Genomic DNA, 18,232 nt, shown 5'->3' on the forward strand with positions numbered 1-18,232 from the left:
CATGAAGCAGTCAGGGGGGCCCATGGAAAATCAGAAAATACAGTGTCGAAAATTGGCTCAAAATAATAATGTTTTTAAGTTTTGACCAATAAGTTCCTTTAGTCTTTCACTATGGCTCAGTTCTTGGGCTCCTGCGGAGGCAGGTCACAGTGACGCCCCTGTTACTGTAGCTTTCAAGGACACACCGATCGTGCAGATAACTGTGAAATTGTGAATGACCAAGTGTTACAAGACAATAAGGAAGGTGACAATCCACCATTATGTATTTGAGTAAGAGAATATGTTATCAGTGCGCATCAGTGATGAGCGCATACAGGTAATTGGTGACAACCTGCCATTCTGGCTCATCGTTAACATATCGTTAACGTTGCATTTTCTATCAAGTAACTTCAATCTCTCTCTTTTAGCGAATATGTGGGCACATTATCATGAATTATCTCTTGTTCTGTTAGTGGTCAGGCAATGTCACGGTGCTCAATACGTATCCGCAATGTTCTGGTTGGCTGGTTTCAGACCAAACAGGTATGAGGGTACAAGCAGTTGGCAGTGTCATTCTCACTCAGAATATATTCAAATATTCCTCCTTATGAATAAAGATATTTCTGTATTTTAATGTTTTTGAGCAGCACTACTGTGTGCCTTAACAGGATGGGCCACAGCCTACTTGGTTCTATTTTGAAAGTAGAAACAGATGTTATTCCAAAACAAAAAGTGTTATGTTCCTTTTTTTCCTTCCCTTGCATCTGTGTTTCTCTCCTATACATTTTAATGCTGTCTTCCATACCATTTAAAATTTTAATTTGCAAAGTAAAGATATAGATTTAACACGGAAATTGGCCACAGTGCAGGACATTACATATACATGTTAATTAAAAGGCACACAAGCCGTGTGGTCTGTGATGCATCATTCAACAGGAAATGTCTTAACTAGTGCAATGGTGACACACACGCCCACACACATGGGCTCACACACACACACACACACACACACACACACACACACACACACACACTATATACACTCACCTAGCTCTTTATTAGGTATTCATTAGACTTATTCTTTAGACTTCTACTGCTGTAACCTATCCACTTCGAGAGATGGGTGTGTTCAGAGCTGCTCTTCTGCATACCACTGTCATTTGCATTACTGTCACCTTCCTGTCATACTTTGCAACTCTAGAGACTAATGTGCATGAAAATCCCAGGAGATCTGTCATGTTTCAGGTCTGTCTTGCCCTGTTTTATGTTTTATCATTTGTCTTTGTCACATATTGTCTTATCATGTATTATGTTAGTCTAGGTTCGTCATGTTGTTTAGTTTGTTTCTTGTTATGATTAATTTTCTTGTCATGTCTTGTTATGTTTCGTTACAATTATTTTTACCTTGTTATGTTGAGTGGTTATCGTCTTAGTTCGTTTAGTGTTTTGTTTTGATTTATGTTTATTGTTACGCAGACTGGTCGTTGTTTCAACATACACTTTTACATGTCTTTCCGCAAACCTTGAGTTCCGGCTTTCTCTCTCTCTCTTTCTGTCACTCACACCCTAATTGTTTCTATTTGTCTATTTACTAAAACTACTAATGCTAGATCAGGATTGGGTAAAACAGTCTAATCATGTGTTCATGTTACCTTACGTTTCTCGTGCATGTCATTTACTAATTTACTAATGCTAGGGCAGGATAGGTTTATTACTAACGATTACTAATTATCTTGTTAAACTTGTCATCCATCGCACCTGTTTTCCATTCCCTTGCTGCTCTCTAATTAATTGTCTACACCTGTCTACACCTGCATTTATAGCCCAGTCGCACTTCTGTTCGTTGCGAAATTGTCTGCCTCTTGTCCGTCAAAGCAGCGCATGAGCATTATTACCGTTGATTACACGTTAAGATCCGAGCCTGTTTATCGACCACCGTTATTGATTTCTGTTTCGTTGACCATCGTTTGTTTTTGACCACATCCTCGCCTACTGCTTTTGTACCTTTGCCTCGCTGTTTGTTTTATGGTTTTGACTTCCGCATCGCCCTCGACTACGACTCTGCCTGCCGTCCGCCTGTACTTCTACCCCGCTGACCTGCTCTCCTGCTACCGGACCTCCCTGCACGTCTACCGACTACGAGTTTGCTTCTTCCCTCGGCACCGTGTTTTCTGTATTTATTGTTTTATTCGCTGGATCTACTTGTATGCTTGTTTTGACTACGCTTCTGGGATTCGTCCCGAATAAAGCCCTGGCGGGACTTTATTTTATTATTCTTTCTGAGTCGTGCATTTTGGGTCCAACCCCCACTCACCCGTCTCAAGATCAGCAGTTTCTGAGATTCTGCCACCAACAATTATTCCACAGAAAAAAGTTACTTGCATTACATTTTTTTCCCATTCTGATGGTGCATGTGATTAACTGAAGCTCCGGACCCATACCTGCGTGATTGTATGCATTGCACTGCTGCCACAAAATTGGATGATTAGATAATTGCATGAATAAGTAGGTGTAATGAAGTAAAAGTGTTCCTAATAAATATCTCAGTGAGTGTATATACTATATTGTAGAGGAACTTGAATGACCCGAATGAAGTAAGAAATGAGATTACTGATCCTTGCCCCCGTTCTCTCTCAGTAACTCAAGATGAAGATGTAACCTATTCTGAGGTGAAACCTACCAACCATACCTCCTCCTGCACAGTGTCCCACTGTGGCTCCGCAGGTCAGTAAGCCCCTCTGTGGTTCAGCAGTTCAGTAAGCCCCTCTGTGGTTCAGCAGGTCAGTAAGCCCCTCTGTGGATGAGCATATTAAAAGTGACATCTGTATTTGGTGTAAATTAATTTAAATCTTTAATAATTGTTTCCACTCTAACAGATTGACTCCATTTGCAATGAGTTGTTGAGATGAGACACACCAGCTATGGATACGAATGGTTCTGAGTTAATTGATGGTTTGTATTATTTAACAATATGAGCACACTAATCTGCAATGTTATTCATTTAAAATTGTGAATGCTTATAAAGGAAGTCACTTTGTTATTTTCTTAATTTGTAATTTTTGCTTTTCTACTCATGAATTGAAAGGTAACAGCGCCATCCTGTGGCTCAGTATGAAAGGCAGCAAAGCCCATGAGCGTGAAAAAGAATGAACATGAAACACAAAGTTCAAGAGGGGCACAAATCATGAAAAAACGGGAACACTAATCTCAGGAAGGAAGGTTATTGTTGTTACAGATTTTTTCCAATCACTTTGGTGCTACTCTCACAAGTGTGTGGCGAATTTTAAAAACCTTTGACACAAGACTCAAAATGGTCAGCACATTTAACACAACCTATTCACCGGTTCAAAACATTGTCATTCATATCTATGACGAAATCTTGCACTTCAAAATTCAGCCACCCCAGGAGGTCCCCCCCTCACCACACTTGCACTTCTCGGTCACGACTGCTGTAATCTACCAGGCCCAAGTCCTTGCATCTGTTTTATTCTGAGCACTTGAAACTGTATTTCCCTCTAGGGTTTTTCAGAACACTTATCTCTGGATATGGGTATGAACCTTTTTCTAGGTTGTTCTGGATAAGAGTGTCTGCCAAATGTGCAAAGAAACAAAGTGCTGATTGAAGTTGATGCAGATTGAGGTTCTAATTATGAATTGGATATTCAATAGGTGAACAGGTGTTCAGGGAATTTCATCTTTGGAATGATTGACGCAGAAAGAAAGAAGAAGACAAATGGCTGGATAATGTAGGGGAGAAGGAGAGAAGAACAGATTTCTGGTGGCAGGGGATGGATGGCGGATGCCTGGATATATCAGGAAACGATTGCAGGGATGGATCAGACACGCACAGAGGTTCTTTCCCCAGTGAGGAGTCAGCTGATGAGTATTACAAATACGAGTGTTTTGCGATTATAAATCTAAATAATTAGACAAGCTGTAATCTCATGGGAACTACATTTTCAACATCTTGTGTTTTCCTTTATCTGTATAATGGCATGTGCAGTCTGTGAGTATTTGGACAGTGACTACAGGCAGGTATGGCCACAGCTGTGATTCATTGTAAGCACCATAGCTGTGGCCCTTTCCCCAATCCCTGGGCGATATACGAGGCCTGTATCCCGGTCTGTCGGATGAGCAGGGCCATTTGGGAAGCTGGTTCGTGGACACTGCTGCAGGAGGATTTTTGTAAGGGTATATTTGAAATTCTTCTTCATGGTGTCATTATAACATGTTGGTTTGCAAGATTGGCCTTGTTTTTATTTGAGGAAGTTTTGTTACATTTTTGTAAATAAAAGGCAGTTCGCCAACCTTCCCTTTTGGTTTCCTCTGACCTGCCCACCTCGTGACTCCATTGCTCTCTAGCGACCCCCACTGGCTGATCAGGATCCAGGGACTACATGTCAAATCTATATATGAAAGGTCTTCCTCCAATTCTACTATATGCTTATTTATTTATCTATTCACAGGCACAACAGCCCAACAATGTGGAGTATTGAATGATTTTTGAATCATTCCGGATGATTTTTGCATTTCTTTGACAAAAAATGCATTCAGTGAACACAATCACCAAAAAAAAGTGTCTAAGTACAGCCCAATTTGCAAGTACTTGCATACTGATACTGTTATTACCTAACCCCATGTTTATTGGTTACATGTTTGAAAAAGAGAATTGTCAGTACATTTGCGGTTAAACACTGTTTTCTGATTGGTAAAAGAGGCTGCTATATGAACGAATGAACAAAAGGTTACGGCAGTGTGGAAGCAGGAGCTACACAGTGTTTCAAGACATTTAGTCGCCACTTCCACCAATCCTTTACTTTATTCTGTATGTCCAAAGCAGGGATACAGCAGATACAAAACCAATACACTCAAGTTACAATGCACTACTTGACTTGAAGTAATGTCTGACTGTCACTGTTAATTGATATCACATCAACGCACCTATTGGCAGATGAGAAACCCCATGAAGCCCTTCTGCTTTTTGAGAGAGTTGTGCAGGTTACCATTGTTAGGGAAAAAATGCCCTTTTTAACATTTCACAGGTGAGCATCGTCTGATGAAACAGATCCCACTAAAAACAACGATAGCTATACTTGAATTAACTTTCGGATTTATTTGCAAAGAAATGACAGAAAGTGAGAAAGCTTAGCGGCTTTCTGATTTGAATCAGACACAGTAAGACTCTTATACACACTTTTCCAGAATGGGGGGCTTTACCAAAACAAAAAGACATGAAGCTGGCCACGAACATTCATCAGTATTTTGTCTTCTGAATACCCCTTGTCGATCTTGCTGTAAGACCAGAATGTGCTAGCTGAGAAGCAGAGACATTAAGGTCAAAGGTGGTCTGTCTGCTTGCAGAGAGACAGAGAAAGACTCCGAGTAAGCACTTAATTCAACAAGTGGTCTAATAGTAAAAAGGATTAACACTAAAAGGCTATTTGTAATCATGTGATTGTCTTTATGTTAACGCACATTGTCAATCAAGAATCAATTAAGAAAATGACCCTTACATTTCTCTCCTTTCATCATTTCGTGATACCATTCAAATAAGGTAACTGTAGCTGAACCAGGCCGATCCTCAGATACACGTTCTGTAAGACGTGGTCATGTTGAAGTGATGAGGAATAAATGATTACAAAGTTTTTCCAAAAAGCAGAAATGATTCATTTCAGCTTCAAACAGACATTCAGAATTCTACATATTGTGTTTTGAAATAAGTTTTAAAAACAAATAAGAAAACAAATGGGACCGTTTTACTACATCAGCTTGGTGTTTCTGAGCACTAATGTAGCATGACACATCCTCTTAGCAGAACGCTCAGAGATGGAATTTTGTTTTTCAGACACAGACAGATGGAGATACATTTAACACAGGAAACACAGTGCTACTTCTGGGTATATGTGGCTTATGGCTGTAGGTCACAGCCTCTGTTTGGCGAGCTGCATGTACAGGTATGCAGAGTTATTCTTTTTTTTAAAGTATTTATTTTATTAGCAGATGTATAAGACATGATCTTTTGTTGCAGGGTGATTGCAGTTGTATACGGAGCTCCATAATATTTTGGAGAAATACTTTTTTTGTACTCCACAATTTTAGATTTGTGTCACACGTTGTTAAATCATACGTGGTTAAAATGCACATTCTCAGCTTTCATTAAAGGGTATTTTTTAATGCATTTTTGTATCACCATGAAGAAATTACAGTGCTTTTAATACATAGTCCCTCCCCATGTCAGGGCATCATAATGTTTGGGACAAGCACAAAGTCATGTTTAGTAATGGCTGCTTGATGCCTGTGACCCACAGACATCACCAGTTATGCAGTATTACATTACATTATTGGCATTTGTCAGACGCTCTTATCCAAAGCGACGTACAGTTGATTATACTAAGCAGGAGACAGTCCTCCCCTGGAGCAATGCAGGGTTAAGGGCCTTGCTCAAGGGCCTAGCGGCTGTGCGGATCTTATTGTGGCTACATCGGGATTAGAACCACCAACCTTGCGTGTCCCAGTCATTTACCTTAACCACTGCGCTACAGGCCTCCCAGTGTCTGATCTGGTGATGCTCTGCCAGGCCTGTACTACAGCTATCTTCCTGCTTGTTTTGGGGGCGAGTTGTCTTGCTTTTTGTTCAGTTCGATTCAAATCATGTGAATGACTTGGCCAGTCAAGAATTTTCCTGTTATTTCTTTGAGAAACATGACTGGGACCCACAAGGATAGTGGTTTGAATCCCGGTGTGGCCACAATAAAATCCACACAGCTGTTGGGCCCTTGAGCAAGGCCCTTAACCCTGCATTGCTCCAGGGGAGGATTGTCTCCTGCTTAGTCTAATCAACTGTACGTTGCTCTGCCAAATGCCATTAATGTAATGTAATGTCTCTCTGGCCTCTGTATATGAACTAACATGTGTCTACAGTGGTGTGAAAAAGTGTTTGCCCCCTTCCTGATTTCTTATTTTATGCATGTTTGTCACACTTAAATGTTTCAGATCATCAAACAAATTTAAATATTAGTCAAAGACAACACAAGTAAACACAAAATGCAGTTTTTAAATGAAGGTTTTTATTATTAAGGGAGGAGAAAAAAGCTTTGGGACTCCATCGAACCACAGTGAGAGCCATTATCCACAAATGGCGAAAACATGGAACAGTGGTGAACCTTCCCAGGAGTGGCCGGCCGACCAAAATTACCCCAAGAGTGCAGCGACGACTCATCCAAGAGGTCACAAAAGACCCCACAACAACATCCAAAGAAAACCACTGCTGAACAAAAAGAACATTAAAGCTCGTCTCCATTTTGCCAGAAAACATCTTGATGATCCCCAAGACTTTTGGAAAAATACTCTGTGGTCTGACGAGACAAAAGTTAAACTTTTTGGAAGGTGTGTGTCCTATTACATCTGGCGTAAAAGTAACACCGCATTTCAGAAAAAGAACATCATACCAACAGTAAAATATGGTGGTGGTGGTGTGATGGTCTGGGGCTGTTTTGCTGCTTCAGGACCTGGAAGACTTGCCGTGATAAATGGAACCATGAATTCTGCTGTCTACCAAAAAATCCTGAAGGAGAATGTCTGCCCATCTGTTCGTGACCTCAAGCTGAAACAAACTTGGGTTCAGCAGCAGGACAATGATCCGAAACACACCAGCAAGTCCACCTCTGAATGGCTGAAGAAAAACAAAATGAAGACTTTGGAGTGGCCTAGTCAAAGTCCTGACCTGAATCCTATTGAGATGCTGTGGCATGACCTTAAAAAGGCGGTTTATGCTCGAAAACCCTCCAATGTGGCTGAATTACAACAATTCTGCAAAGATGCATGGGCCAAAATTCCTCCACAGCGCTGTAAGAGACTCATTGCAAGTTATCGCAAACGCTTGATTGCAGTTGTTGCTGCTAAGGGTGGCCCAACCAGTTATTAGGTTTAGGGGGCAATCACTTTTTCACACAGGGCCATGTAGGTTTGGATTTTTTTTCTCCCTTAATAATAAAAATCTTCATTTACATTTAAGTGTGACAAACATGCAAAAATGCAAAAAATGTGCTGAATGTATGTGAACAAGAGCTGGTTATTAGATGCAAAGCTCTTCATGGACCTGCCTTGTAATCATTTTTAATCAGGTTATGCTTGAAACTCACTCACTTACTCATGTTTAGCAGTCTGAAGATTCTCCATAATGGCTGCAATTCAGGGGTTGCGACATAACGGCAATGACGTAAAACCTCCAACCATACTTCCTCATGTACAACAGACCACAGCGACCATTAGCAGCAGTTTGGCAGCAATGGCAGCATCTACAGTCTCCAAAGATTCAGAGGGTATATACACTGAACTGGCCTCCACACAACAAGATGTATACAGCACTCTGGGCCACACCACACTCAACAGCTCAAGAGCTCAGCACACAAGTAAGAACGCTTGAAGAGATTTGTCAAAAAATGTGATGAATGGCATAACCGAAATTGAGATGGTCTCAAAACGTCTACGGTTGGTGGTGCTATCAGGCTACAAATGAAACTCCTCTGCAGTGTATTAAGAAGCTGCTGTTGATGTCCCAGAATAGAGTAACCAAGACTTTGTGGTTGAGTCCATTTTCAGGGCTATGGTACAGTATACGAAAGGCAAATGAATATTCTCTCTGCAGTGAAAATAAACTGTGTAAAATTGACAGAGTAGGCCTAATAATTTTCAGACATAAATCACGATGGATGACAGGATTGTTTTATTCTGCTGTTTTTCTTGTGGCCACAGAGAAAAGCGGACAAAGCTCACACCCCTACAGGCTGGCTGCAGTGTGTCTGGGGCTGCTGTGTGCTCTCTTATTGGCTGCCACAATAGTCCTGTGTGTCCTCTGTGAGTATCTCACACTGTCTGTGTCACTTTATTCTAATCCTGGTACAATGCCATTTTTAGGCAATTTACTGTAGCTTGTGGAGAGGGTTCCAGGATTTAAAAAATAGATTAAAGGCCTTTTTTAAATGGGCTAGAACAAAGCAAATGAATGACCAATGCATATAAACACTAGCTCCTGCTTTAGAATAGTATGTGCATCTATCAGTTTTTATGTGAAGTTTGATAGATGTGGAAAGGTTTGGCATATACCCTTAGAGAGCACTTTATTAGGTATTTATTCAACTAATTATTTCGACTTATTGGTCTTCTGCTGTGATCAAAGTCACTTTGTCACTTTCCCCAGTCTGCTGGTTGATGTGATTATTAACTGAAGCTCCTGACCTGTATCTGCATGATTTTATGCATTGTACAGCTGCCACACAATTGGTTGATTTGATAATGGTACGAGTAAGTAGGTGTTCCTAATAAAGTGCTCAGTGACTGTATATACTGTCTGCCACCTATTTTTATGACCCTAATGAAAACCATTTTTTTCACCCAGGCTCAATGCCTTCGCCATTATGCTACGTGCTTTATGTTCATCCAAATTTCAGAGGTGTTTTTTCCCAATAAACTTTGTCTAAAGAGAAATAAAGAAGAAATATTGACATAAAATAAAATATAAATAAGGAAGTTACTATTGAGGATCTAAAATGAGATGTTGATGCCGTGATCAATGTTTATCATATTTTGTGTTTAAATGTGTATTACTACAATGTGCAATAGTCCTGTATTGACGAGCACTGTCTTTTCATCAAGCCTTGCTGACCCTGTGTCAACATGGTCAACACATTCTGTTTGCTTTTGGGGGTCTGCAGAGAGGCACGCTTATGTAAAATGCCATAAACCGTGATCAATGTTTATCATATTTCGTTTTTAAATGTGTATGACTACATTGTTTGTCAGTGTGATTGACATAAGTGTCTATGGAAATGAAGAGCAAATTCTGCATCCTGAAATACCCATTGTTAAATATACACAGAAATATCATGACAGAGCCGAAATAAATAAAAATATTGTTCATAATGTTCTAACAGTGCGTACATGAATACATGGCATCTCTCTTTTCGTAACAACATATTGGAAATTAAAATCTTGGTGAACATGGGAAAGCCGGTAGCCTACTGGCTAAGGCACATAACTGGGAAGGTTGGTGGTTCAAGCCCCAGTGTAGCTGCAATAAGATTGGCACAGCTGTTGGGTCCTTGGGCTAGGTCGTTAACCCCACATTGCTCCAGGGCTTGATTGTCCCCTGCTTAGTGTCATCAACTGTACGTCGCTCTGGATAAGAGCGTCTGCCAAATGCCAATAATGTAATAATGTAATGTAATGAGGCATTTGTCTGTATCATAGTGAACAGTGTTGAAATTTGTTTCTGAGGAATGCATTTTCCCCTTGTGTATTAGATACAAACCAGTCTGGGAAATATTCAATGCTGGAGAGAGGCCAGGAGGAGCTCAGAGCCAATAGCAGCACCTTGAGTGAGTGGTGTTCCTCTGTCAGTTATCTGCCGAAGAGCTTTTAGTCTTTTACTTTCATTCTGTTGCTCAGTATAAAGATAATTCACAGAAACTGTTGCCTGTTCTTCATGTACAGAGAGAGTGTACAAGCCCTGTCCACAGGGCTGGGAGCAGTTTTCTTCCAAGTGTTACTACTTCTCCATGGAGAGGAAGAGCTGGAAGGACAGTCACAGTGACTGCATTAAATGGGCAGCTGACCTGGTGATTATAGAGAGTCAAGAGGAACAGGTAAGGTTCTGTGAAAGAGTGAATGGATGAGGCAGTGAGTGGGTAGGGGAGAGAAATTTGACATAAATTCATACTTCTACATACTACAGCCTTCTTAAAGACAATTGTGATTCTCAGATCATGTTGCTTCTTACAATCTGAACAATATTCAGGATGATTACTTTGAGTGAAGTTTGTTTATCAGTGTGGTGTGGCTCATGCTGCTGCTCAGTATCTAACACCCAATCGTTAACCAAATCAACTTATTTTAAACTAAACCAACCTTTCTGACCAATCACCTCCAGATGTTTGCATTCACATTGGCCAATGAGCTGGTTCTAATGAACAAGGGCTTCGAGTTCAGTTAAGTTGTAAATGGACTCAGAGGATCAGTAAAGTGTGTGTACTTTATTGTGGGGTCAAATGGTGTGGGGACAGGAGATAGTTGTGGGGACAGGGGATAGGTTTGTGACCAGTATAAAATTGTCTTACAATTAGTTAAATCTTACAGGACTGTGTGTCTCTCAGTGTCACTGTCAGCAGAGTGAGCAGTGAGAGTCATTGTGTGTCTGTGTTCAGGAGTTCATCACCAAATACATACAAGATTATTACTGGATTGGACTGAGTGACTTAGAAACAGAGGGCACCTGGCTCTGGGTGGATGGAACCCTCCTACAGAAAAAGTAAGATTCCTTGCACACACAGTACTGCGTATTAAATATGCAGACAGACACAAAGCTGTGTAATTTGAAACAACTACTGAACAGATCAGAAATATGAATGCTCCTCGGCTGCTAGTTGGTCCTTGGTTTGTGTTCATGCAGTGCATATATTTCTGTTCATTATTTATTGTGAATATGTGAACTTTACCCTCTTCATCTATAATATTGTACAGTTTTTATGATGGGGATGATTCGAATGTTTACAGTGAAATTCAGAATTATCTTCAAACAGGATATATTTTCACTCTCTAAACTCTGCTTGATTTATTCAGGGTCTGCAGTGTCAAACAGTGCACTATCATAGCCAGTAATAGACAGAGAATGTGCAGGAGTCACTGTGTCTCTGTAGGAAACAGGAGAGAAGCAGAGCTTCTGTGTCTCATTCAGTCTCTCTGACTCTATTACAGCTACTGGAAGAGTGGAGAACCAGATGATCGTAACCAGCTAAACAGTTATATATACAGACCCGCAGACTGTGCAGTTACTTACCCTGGTAAGAATCTATGGATGGACGCAAGCTGCCATTTGTCCATCCGCTTCATCTGTGAGACTGATGCTCTGCTCCCTTAATTGCCAATGATGTAAAATTGATGTCGAATGGGAAATCCATTTTTGTACCATGACAGTTTTAACCATTTCCTTGGCTGAAAATATCAAAATAAACAGAACTGTGGCAGTGTTTGAGTGGTGTGTCATCAAAGCGCTCAGTGCCTGGAGAGAAATCCTGTCATCTTGATAAGATATTTGTTTGCACTCCATTCCTATGAAAGCTGTGGTTATGAATCAGATTTTGAAGAAAAGTTATGCGATTAAACTTGGATATGAATTTGTGTATTCTTAGATTAACTGAAATGCTACATGCTACTTAAATGGAATTGGTTCAGTGAGACAAATGCTGTGCTCCCCAATGTAACATTCATTATTGCAAATATTTTGTATGCAGAGAAAGAGGTTAGTGCTACTGTTGGGAATACATGGAGTATACATACTGCTATTTTAACTAGATGTGCCTGTGAGACTAATCTTTATTAAATGCAGCGGAATTACTGTACAAAAGCCTATACATTTTACAGTATTAAATATTATTATACAGTATTTTCAGCTATAACATTATTAGTTCTGTGAATATGGACATATGTATAAATAATCATAAATCCTTATTAGCACTATAAGTTTACTGTAGTACACAACAGCAATCACCGTGCTACAAAAGTGGATGTGTTATGAGCTCATTGTGTCAAAGCATCTGCTAATACAAAGAGCTCTTAGTACTTTTAAAAATGAGTATGTCACTAAAACGTGCTTAGATGTTGCTCTCTAAACAGGGGCTGTGACGCAAAACCATAAACCAGATGTACCCGCAAAATGGTTCTGTATGCGACTCAATCATGGTATGAATTCAATCATTTGTACTTCATTTTTTCTTTTTTGCTTTTGCTCATCTGTAAATAAACCTATTTAGACAAAACTGAATCATTCAAAAATCAATGTTGTTGGAGGTCTGTGTAAATTGTGTTTGTGTGGTTTCTGCTTCATCATTACATTGCATACCTATGTGCTCTGTGTACCATTACACCATACACCTGTATGACCAGCACTTGTGGTTCCCCTCGTAGAGACTCCTAAATGTACCACATGAGTCATGTCATACTCAATGATGAGCTGCTGTTCTTACCTGTGTCTTCAGCTCCTAGGCTGGCCTAATCATACACACATTGTTGTTTTGGGAAGGCTATTAGCACGACAGGGGGGGGCGACATGGCTCAGGCAGTAAGAGCAGTCGTCTGGCAGTCGGAGGGTTGCCGGTTCGATCCCCCGCCCGGGCTGTGTCGAAGTGTCCCTGAGCAAGACACCTAACCCCCAAATGCTCCTGACGAGCTGGTCGGGGCCTTGCATGGCAGCCAATCGCCGTCGGTGTGTGAGTGTGTGTATGAATGGGTGAATGGAAAAGCATCAATTGTACAGCGCTTTGGATAAAGGCGCTACATAAATGCCTGCCATTTACCATTTAGCACTCAAGTGGCTGAAATTCAGGGATGCTACATAATAGCGGCGCTTCGCATGTTAAAGCTTTGCTTTGCTTTAACAAGGACAGTGCGTCATTGTTGAAGCAAAGCAAATCCCTGAAAAAAGCAAATCAAGTATTTGATTAAATTCAGTTTGTATAGTTTGCAGTATTCTGCATGGAAAGGAAGCAGACTGCCAGCAACAATGTTGTAATACCGCAAACCAAACTTCCTCATGTGCTGCAGACCACAGTGACACATAATATAAAAAAGCAAGCAAGAAAGACCATTAGCAGCAGTTTTGAGCAATGGCAGCATCTACAGTCTCCAAAGATTCAGAGGGTATATACACTGAACTGGCCTCCACACAACAAGATGTATACAGCACTCTGGGCCACACCACACTCAACAGCTCAAGAGCTCAGCACACAGGTAAGAACACTTGAAGAGCTTTGTCAAAAAATGTGATGTGATGTGTGATGTGATAACTGAAATTGAGATGGTGTCAAAACATCTACGATTGGCGGTGCTATCAGGCTACGAATTAAACTCTTCTGCAGTCTATTGAGAAGCTGCTGTTGATTTCCCAGAATAGAGTAACAGAGACTGTGTGTTTGAGTCCATTGTCAGGGCTATGGTACAGCATACAAAATGCAAATGAATATTCTCTCTGCAGTGAAAATAAACTGTGTAAAATTGACCAGATTATTAGCCGGATTACAGGATTGTCTTATTCTGCTGTTTTTCTTGTGGCCACAGAGACAGGTGGACAAAGCTCCCACCCCTACAGGCTGGCTGCAGTGTGTCTGGGGCTGCTGTATGCTCTCTTATTGGCTGCCACATTAGTCTTGTGTGTCCTCTGTGAGTATCTCACTCTGCTAAAAAAAGAAATGTCCTGTTATGTTACATTACATATTATGTCTTGTATTGGGTTTCAGGATAGGTTTGGCTAATTCGTTCTATTTTCACCTAGCTGTTAATTTGCATTCTATTTTAAAAACAATTCATAAGAAATAAATCATTATTATGTGTAAGACCTAAAATGTGATGTTAATGCCTTATCTTTTTCAAGAACCATTATATAAGCTTTGTAATATGCTGCATACCAGTGTAATTTGAATATGTCACTGAGATGAGGAGTTCATTTTTCCATCTGAAGGACACATTGTAAAATATAGACCATAACATTTTTATAGAGCCTAACTTAACCAAAAGATTGTTCATAATTCTATGAAACTGTGGAAATCAAAAAAACGTCTACGCCCCCATTATAAACCCCACCCGCCCACACCCCAAGATGGCCACTGCACATTAGGGTGTGATCGACGGGTGTGATAGCAATGAGCTAAGAAAACCGCCGTCTAATATGATTCATAAAACATCAGTTTTATTCATCGCTTTCCACATAAGCAATTTAGCTAGCTTTTTAACGGACATTACTTGTGTTAGTATTTAGCTACACTACATTACAGGCATGTGGTTCAAGATTTTATCCAAAGTGACAGTTGACTAGATTAAGCGGGAGACAATCCCCCCTGATTAAGGGCCCTGCTCAAGGGCGCCACAACTGCGGATATTATTGTGGCTACACCGGAGATCAAACCACCGACCTTGCTGATCCCAGTCAGAGAGGCAGGTAAGGTTTTGTGAAAGAGTGAATGAATGAGGCAGTGAGTGGGTGAGGGAGATACATTTGAGACAATGCACGTTCAAAAATAGTCACTGTAAGGATAATTGTGTTTATCATATCATGTTGGTGGGCGGCACGGATGGTGCAGTGGGTAGCACTGCTGCCTCACAGCAAGGAGGTCCTGGGTTTGAATCCCCGTCGGCCGGGGCCTCTCTGTGTGGAGTTTGCATGTTCTCCCCGTGTTTGCGTGGGTTTCCTCCAGGTACTCCGGTTTCCTCCCACAGTCCAAAGACATGCAGGTTAGGCTGATTGGAGAGTCTAAATTGCCCATAGGTATGAGTGTGTGAGTGAATGGTGTGTGTGCCCTGCGATGGACTGGCAACCTGTCCAGGGTGTATTCCTGCCTTTCGCCCAATGAATGCTGGGATAGGCTCCAGCCCCCCTGCGACCCTGTTCAGGATAAGCAGGTTAAGATAATGGATGGATGGATGGATATCATGTTGGTTCTTCCAACATGAAACATGTGCAATATTAATGTTTAGAACTTTATTTAAGTTACTCTTAATTTTAGAACTTTTTTAGAACTTCTTAAAGTTAGCACTGTATGTGGACCAAACTGAATTATTTATTCATTGCTTTTACAAAAACTCTAACCACCAAAAACTATACAATTCTACAGTCCAATTAGAAAATCACTCTCAGAACATAGTGCTTGAAATGCTTGAATGAAATGATCAGCTGTTTCAAAACATAGCTAGAGCTGGTCTGAACTGGTAAACCCCAGCAGGAATTTTAATAGACAGTAAGATATTAGTTAATGTTTTATTCCAGTACAATCTCAGAAATAAAGGTAGAAAAAGGGCCTAGAAAGGTACAAATGCTTGTCGTTGGAGTGGTATTTTATAGGTACAAAACTCAACCCTCACAGCTTGGAAAATGTACTGATTTGTACCCAAAGAGAAAATTACTGGACTTTCAAGCTACATTTGGGAACTTGATCCTTGAAGAACAGTTTCTTTATTTCTGAGAGTGTAGTGAGGTCATCTTCTGGGCTCATGGCTGTGATGTTTCTGATGATGTACAGTATAGCAGTTTTAGACTGGTATTGAGCTGAGCAATAATGTGGAACACTAGAAGTGATAAAACATAGTCTTGCATCTTCTTTCTAAAAAGTGAGCAGTCTAGAATAGAAAAATGGCACAACGAAAAAAGAGGAAGTATTGAAACCGCACATACCCACGCGCGCACGGACACACACAGACGCACGCACATGCAGACACACACGACACACACTCACACTTTTATATGAGCATATTAAAAGTGACATCTGTATTCGGTGTAAATTAATTTAAATCTTTAATAATTGTTTTCACTCTAACAGATTGACTCCATTTGCAATGAGTTGTTGAGATGAGACGCACCAGCTATGGATACGAATGGTTCTGAGTTAATTGATGGTTTGTATTATTTAACATATGAGCACACTAATCTGCAATGTTATTCATTTAAAATTGTGAATGCTTATAAAGGAAGTCACTTTGTTATCATTTTCATAATTTGTAATTTTTGCTTTTCTACTCATGAACTGATAGGTAACAGCGCCATCCTGTGGCTCAGAATGAAAGGCAGCAAAGCCCATGAGTGTGAAAAAGAATGAACATGAAACACAAAGTTCAAGAGAGGCACAAATCATGAAAGAACGGGAACACTAATCTCAGGAAGGAACTTCAAAATTGGTTCAAATATGTCATTTATCATGAAATACTATAGGGACATTTGTTTAGATCACCTACACACCAGACCTCTCCGTTCAGCCACCCCAGGAGGTCCCCCCCTCTCCACACTTGCACTTCTCGGTCACGACAGCTGTAATCTACCAGGCCCAAGTCCTTGCATCTGTTTTATTCTAAGCACTTGAAACTGTATTTCCCTCTAGGGTTTTTCAGAACACTTATCTCTGGATACGGGTATGAACCTTTTTCTAGGTTGTTCTGGATAAGAGTGTCTGCCAAATGTGCAAAGAAACAAAGTGCTGATTGAAGTTGATGCAGATTGTGGTTCTGATTGTGAATTGGATATTCAATAGGTGAACAGGTGTTCAGGGAATTTCAATTTCATCTTTGGAATGATTGACGCAGAAAGAAAGAAGAAGACAAATGGCTGGATAATGGGGGAGAAGGAGAGAAGAACAGATTTATGGCGGCATAGGGGATGGATGGCGGATGCCTTGATATATCAGGAAACGATTGCAGGGATGGATCAGACACGCACAGAGGTTCTTTCCCCTGTGATGAGTCAGCTGATGAGTATTACAAATACGGGTGTTTTGTGATTATAAATCTAAATAATTGGACCAGCTGTAATCTCATGGGAACTACATTTTCAACATCTTTTCCTTTATCTGTATAATGGCTTTTCTGAGAAGGTCATGTGCAGTCTGTGAGTATTTGGACAGTGACTACAGGCAGGTATGGCCACAGCTGTGATTCATCGTAAGCACCATAGCTGTGGCCCTTTCCCTAATCCCTGGGCGATATACGAGGCCTGTATCCCGGTCTGTCGGATGAGCAGGGCCATTTGGGAAGCTCGTTCGTGGACACTGCTGCAGAAGTATTTTTGTAAGGGTATATTTGAAATTCTTCTTCATGGTCTCATTATAACATGTTGGTTTGCAAGATTGGCCTTGTTTTTATTTGAGGAAGTTTTGTTACATTTTTGTAAATAAAAGGCATTTCGCCAACCTTCCCTTTTGGTTTCCTCTGACCTGCCCACCTCGTGACTCCATTGCTCCATCCCCCACTGGCTGATCAGGATCCAGGGACTACATGTCAAAATGTTCTTTGACAAAAAATGCATTCAGTGAACACAATCACCAAAAAAAAAGTGTCTAAGTACAGCCCAATTTGCAGGTACTTGCATACTGATACTGTTATTACCTAGTCCCATATTTATTGGTTACATGTTTGAAAAAGAGAATTGTCAGTACATTTGCGGTTAAACACTGTTTTCTGATTGGTAAAAGAGGCTGCTATATGAACGAATGAACAAAAGGTTACGGCAGTGTGGCAGCAGGAGCTACACAGTGTTTCAAGACATTTAGTCGCCACTTCCACCAATGCTTTACTTTATTCTGTATGTCCAAAGCAGGGACACAGCAGATACAAAACCAATACACTCAAGTTACAATCCACTACCTGACTTGAAGTAATGTCTGACTGTCACTGTTAATTGATATCACATCAACGCACATCCACACACCGGAAATATTCTGAT

At 40.6% G+C, this 18,232-nt stretch overlaps 1 protein-coding gene across 3 annotated transcripts; it reads left to right on the forward strand.

Moving 5' to 3' along the window:
• Positions 1-2,583: 2,583 nt before the first annotated feature.
• LOC133107196 (CD209 antigen-like protein C) lies at positions 2,584-13,752 on the forward strand. Of its 3 annotated transcripts, XM_061216132.1 has the most exons (8): positions 2,584-2,703; positions 8,234-8,390; positions 8,734-8,835; positions 10,281-10,355; positions 10,471-10,622; positions 11,181-11,284; positions 11,731-11,816; positions 13,576-13,752. In XM_061216132.1, exons 2-8 carry the CDS (start codon positions 8,267-8,269, stop codon positions 13,590-13,592), a joined length of 660 nt encoding a protein of 219 aa, XP_061072116.1. In that variant the 5' UTR covers positions 2,584-2,703; positions 8,234-8,266; the 3' UTR covers positions 13,593-13,752. The 3 variants fall into 3 exon arrangements, with proteins under 3 accessions (XP_061072116.1, XP_061072117.1, XP_061072115.1); XM_061216133.1 differs by lacking the exons at positions 8,234-8,390; positions 13,576-13,752 and adding an exon at positions 2,856-2,931 and having other exon boundaries at positions 11,731-12,701; XM_061216131.1 differs by lacking the exon at positions 13,576-13,752 and having other exon boundaries at positions 11,731-12,701.
• Positions 13,753-18,232: the final 4,480 nt, after the last annotated feature.

The sequence above is a fragment of the Conger conger genome, chromosome 13 (assembly GCF_963514075.1).
Source record: "Conger conger chromosome 13, fConCon1.1, whole genome shotgun sequence".
Lineage (NCBI taxonomy): Eukaryota > Metazoa > Chordata > Actinopteri > Anguilliformes > Congridae > Conger > Conger conger.

Bases quoted from the DNA above. Each gene is read 5' to 3' on its own strand.
- LOC133107196 (XM_061216131.1), top strand. From the start codon at position 8,267: ATGGCAGCATCTACAGTCTCCAAAGATTCAGAGGGTATATACACTGAA. The intron at 10,356-10,470 runs GTGAGTGGTGTT...CTTCATGTACAG, and splicing joins AGCCAATAGCAGCACCTTGA to AGAGAGTGTACAAGCCCTGT. The intron at 10,623-11,180 runs GTAAGGTTCTGT...GTCTGTGTTCAG, and splicing joins TAGAGAGTCAAGAGGAACAG to GAGTTCATCACCAAATACAT.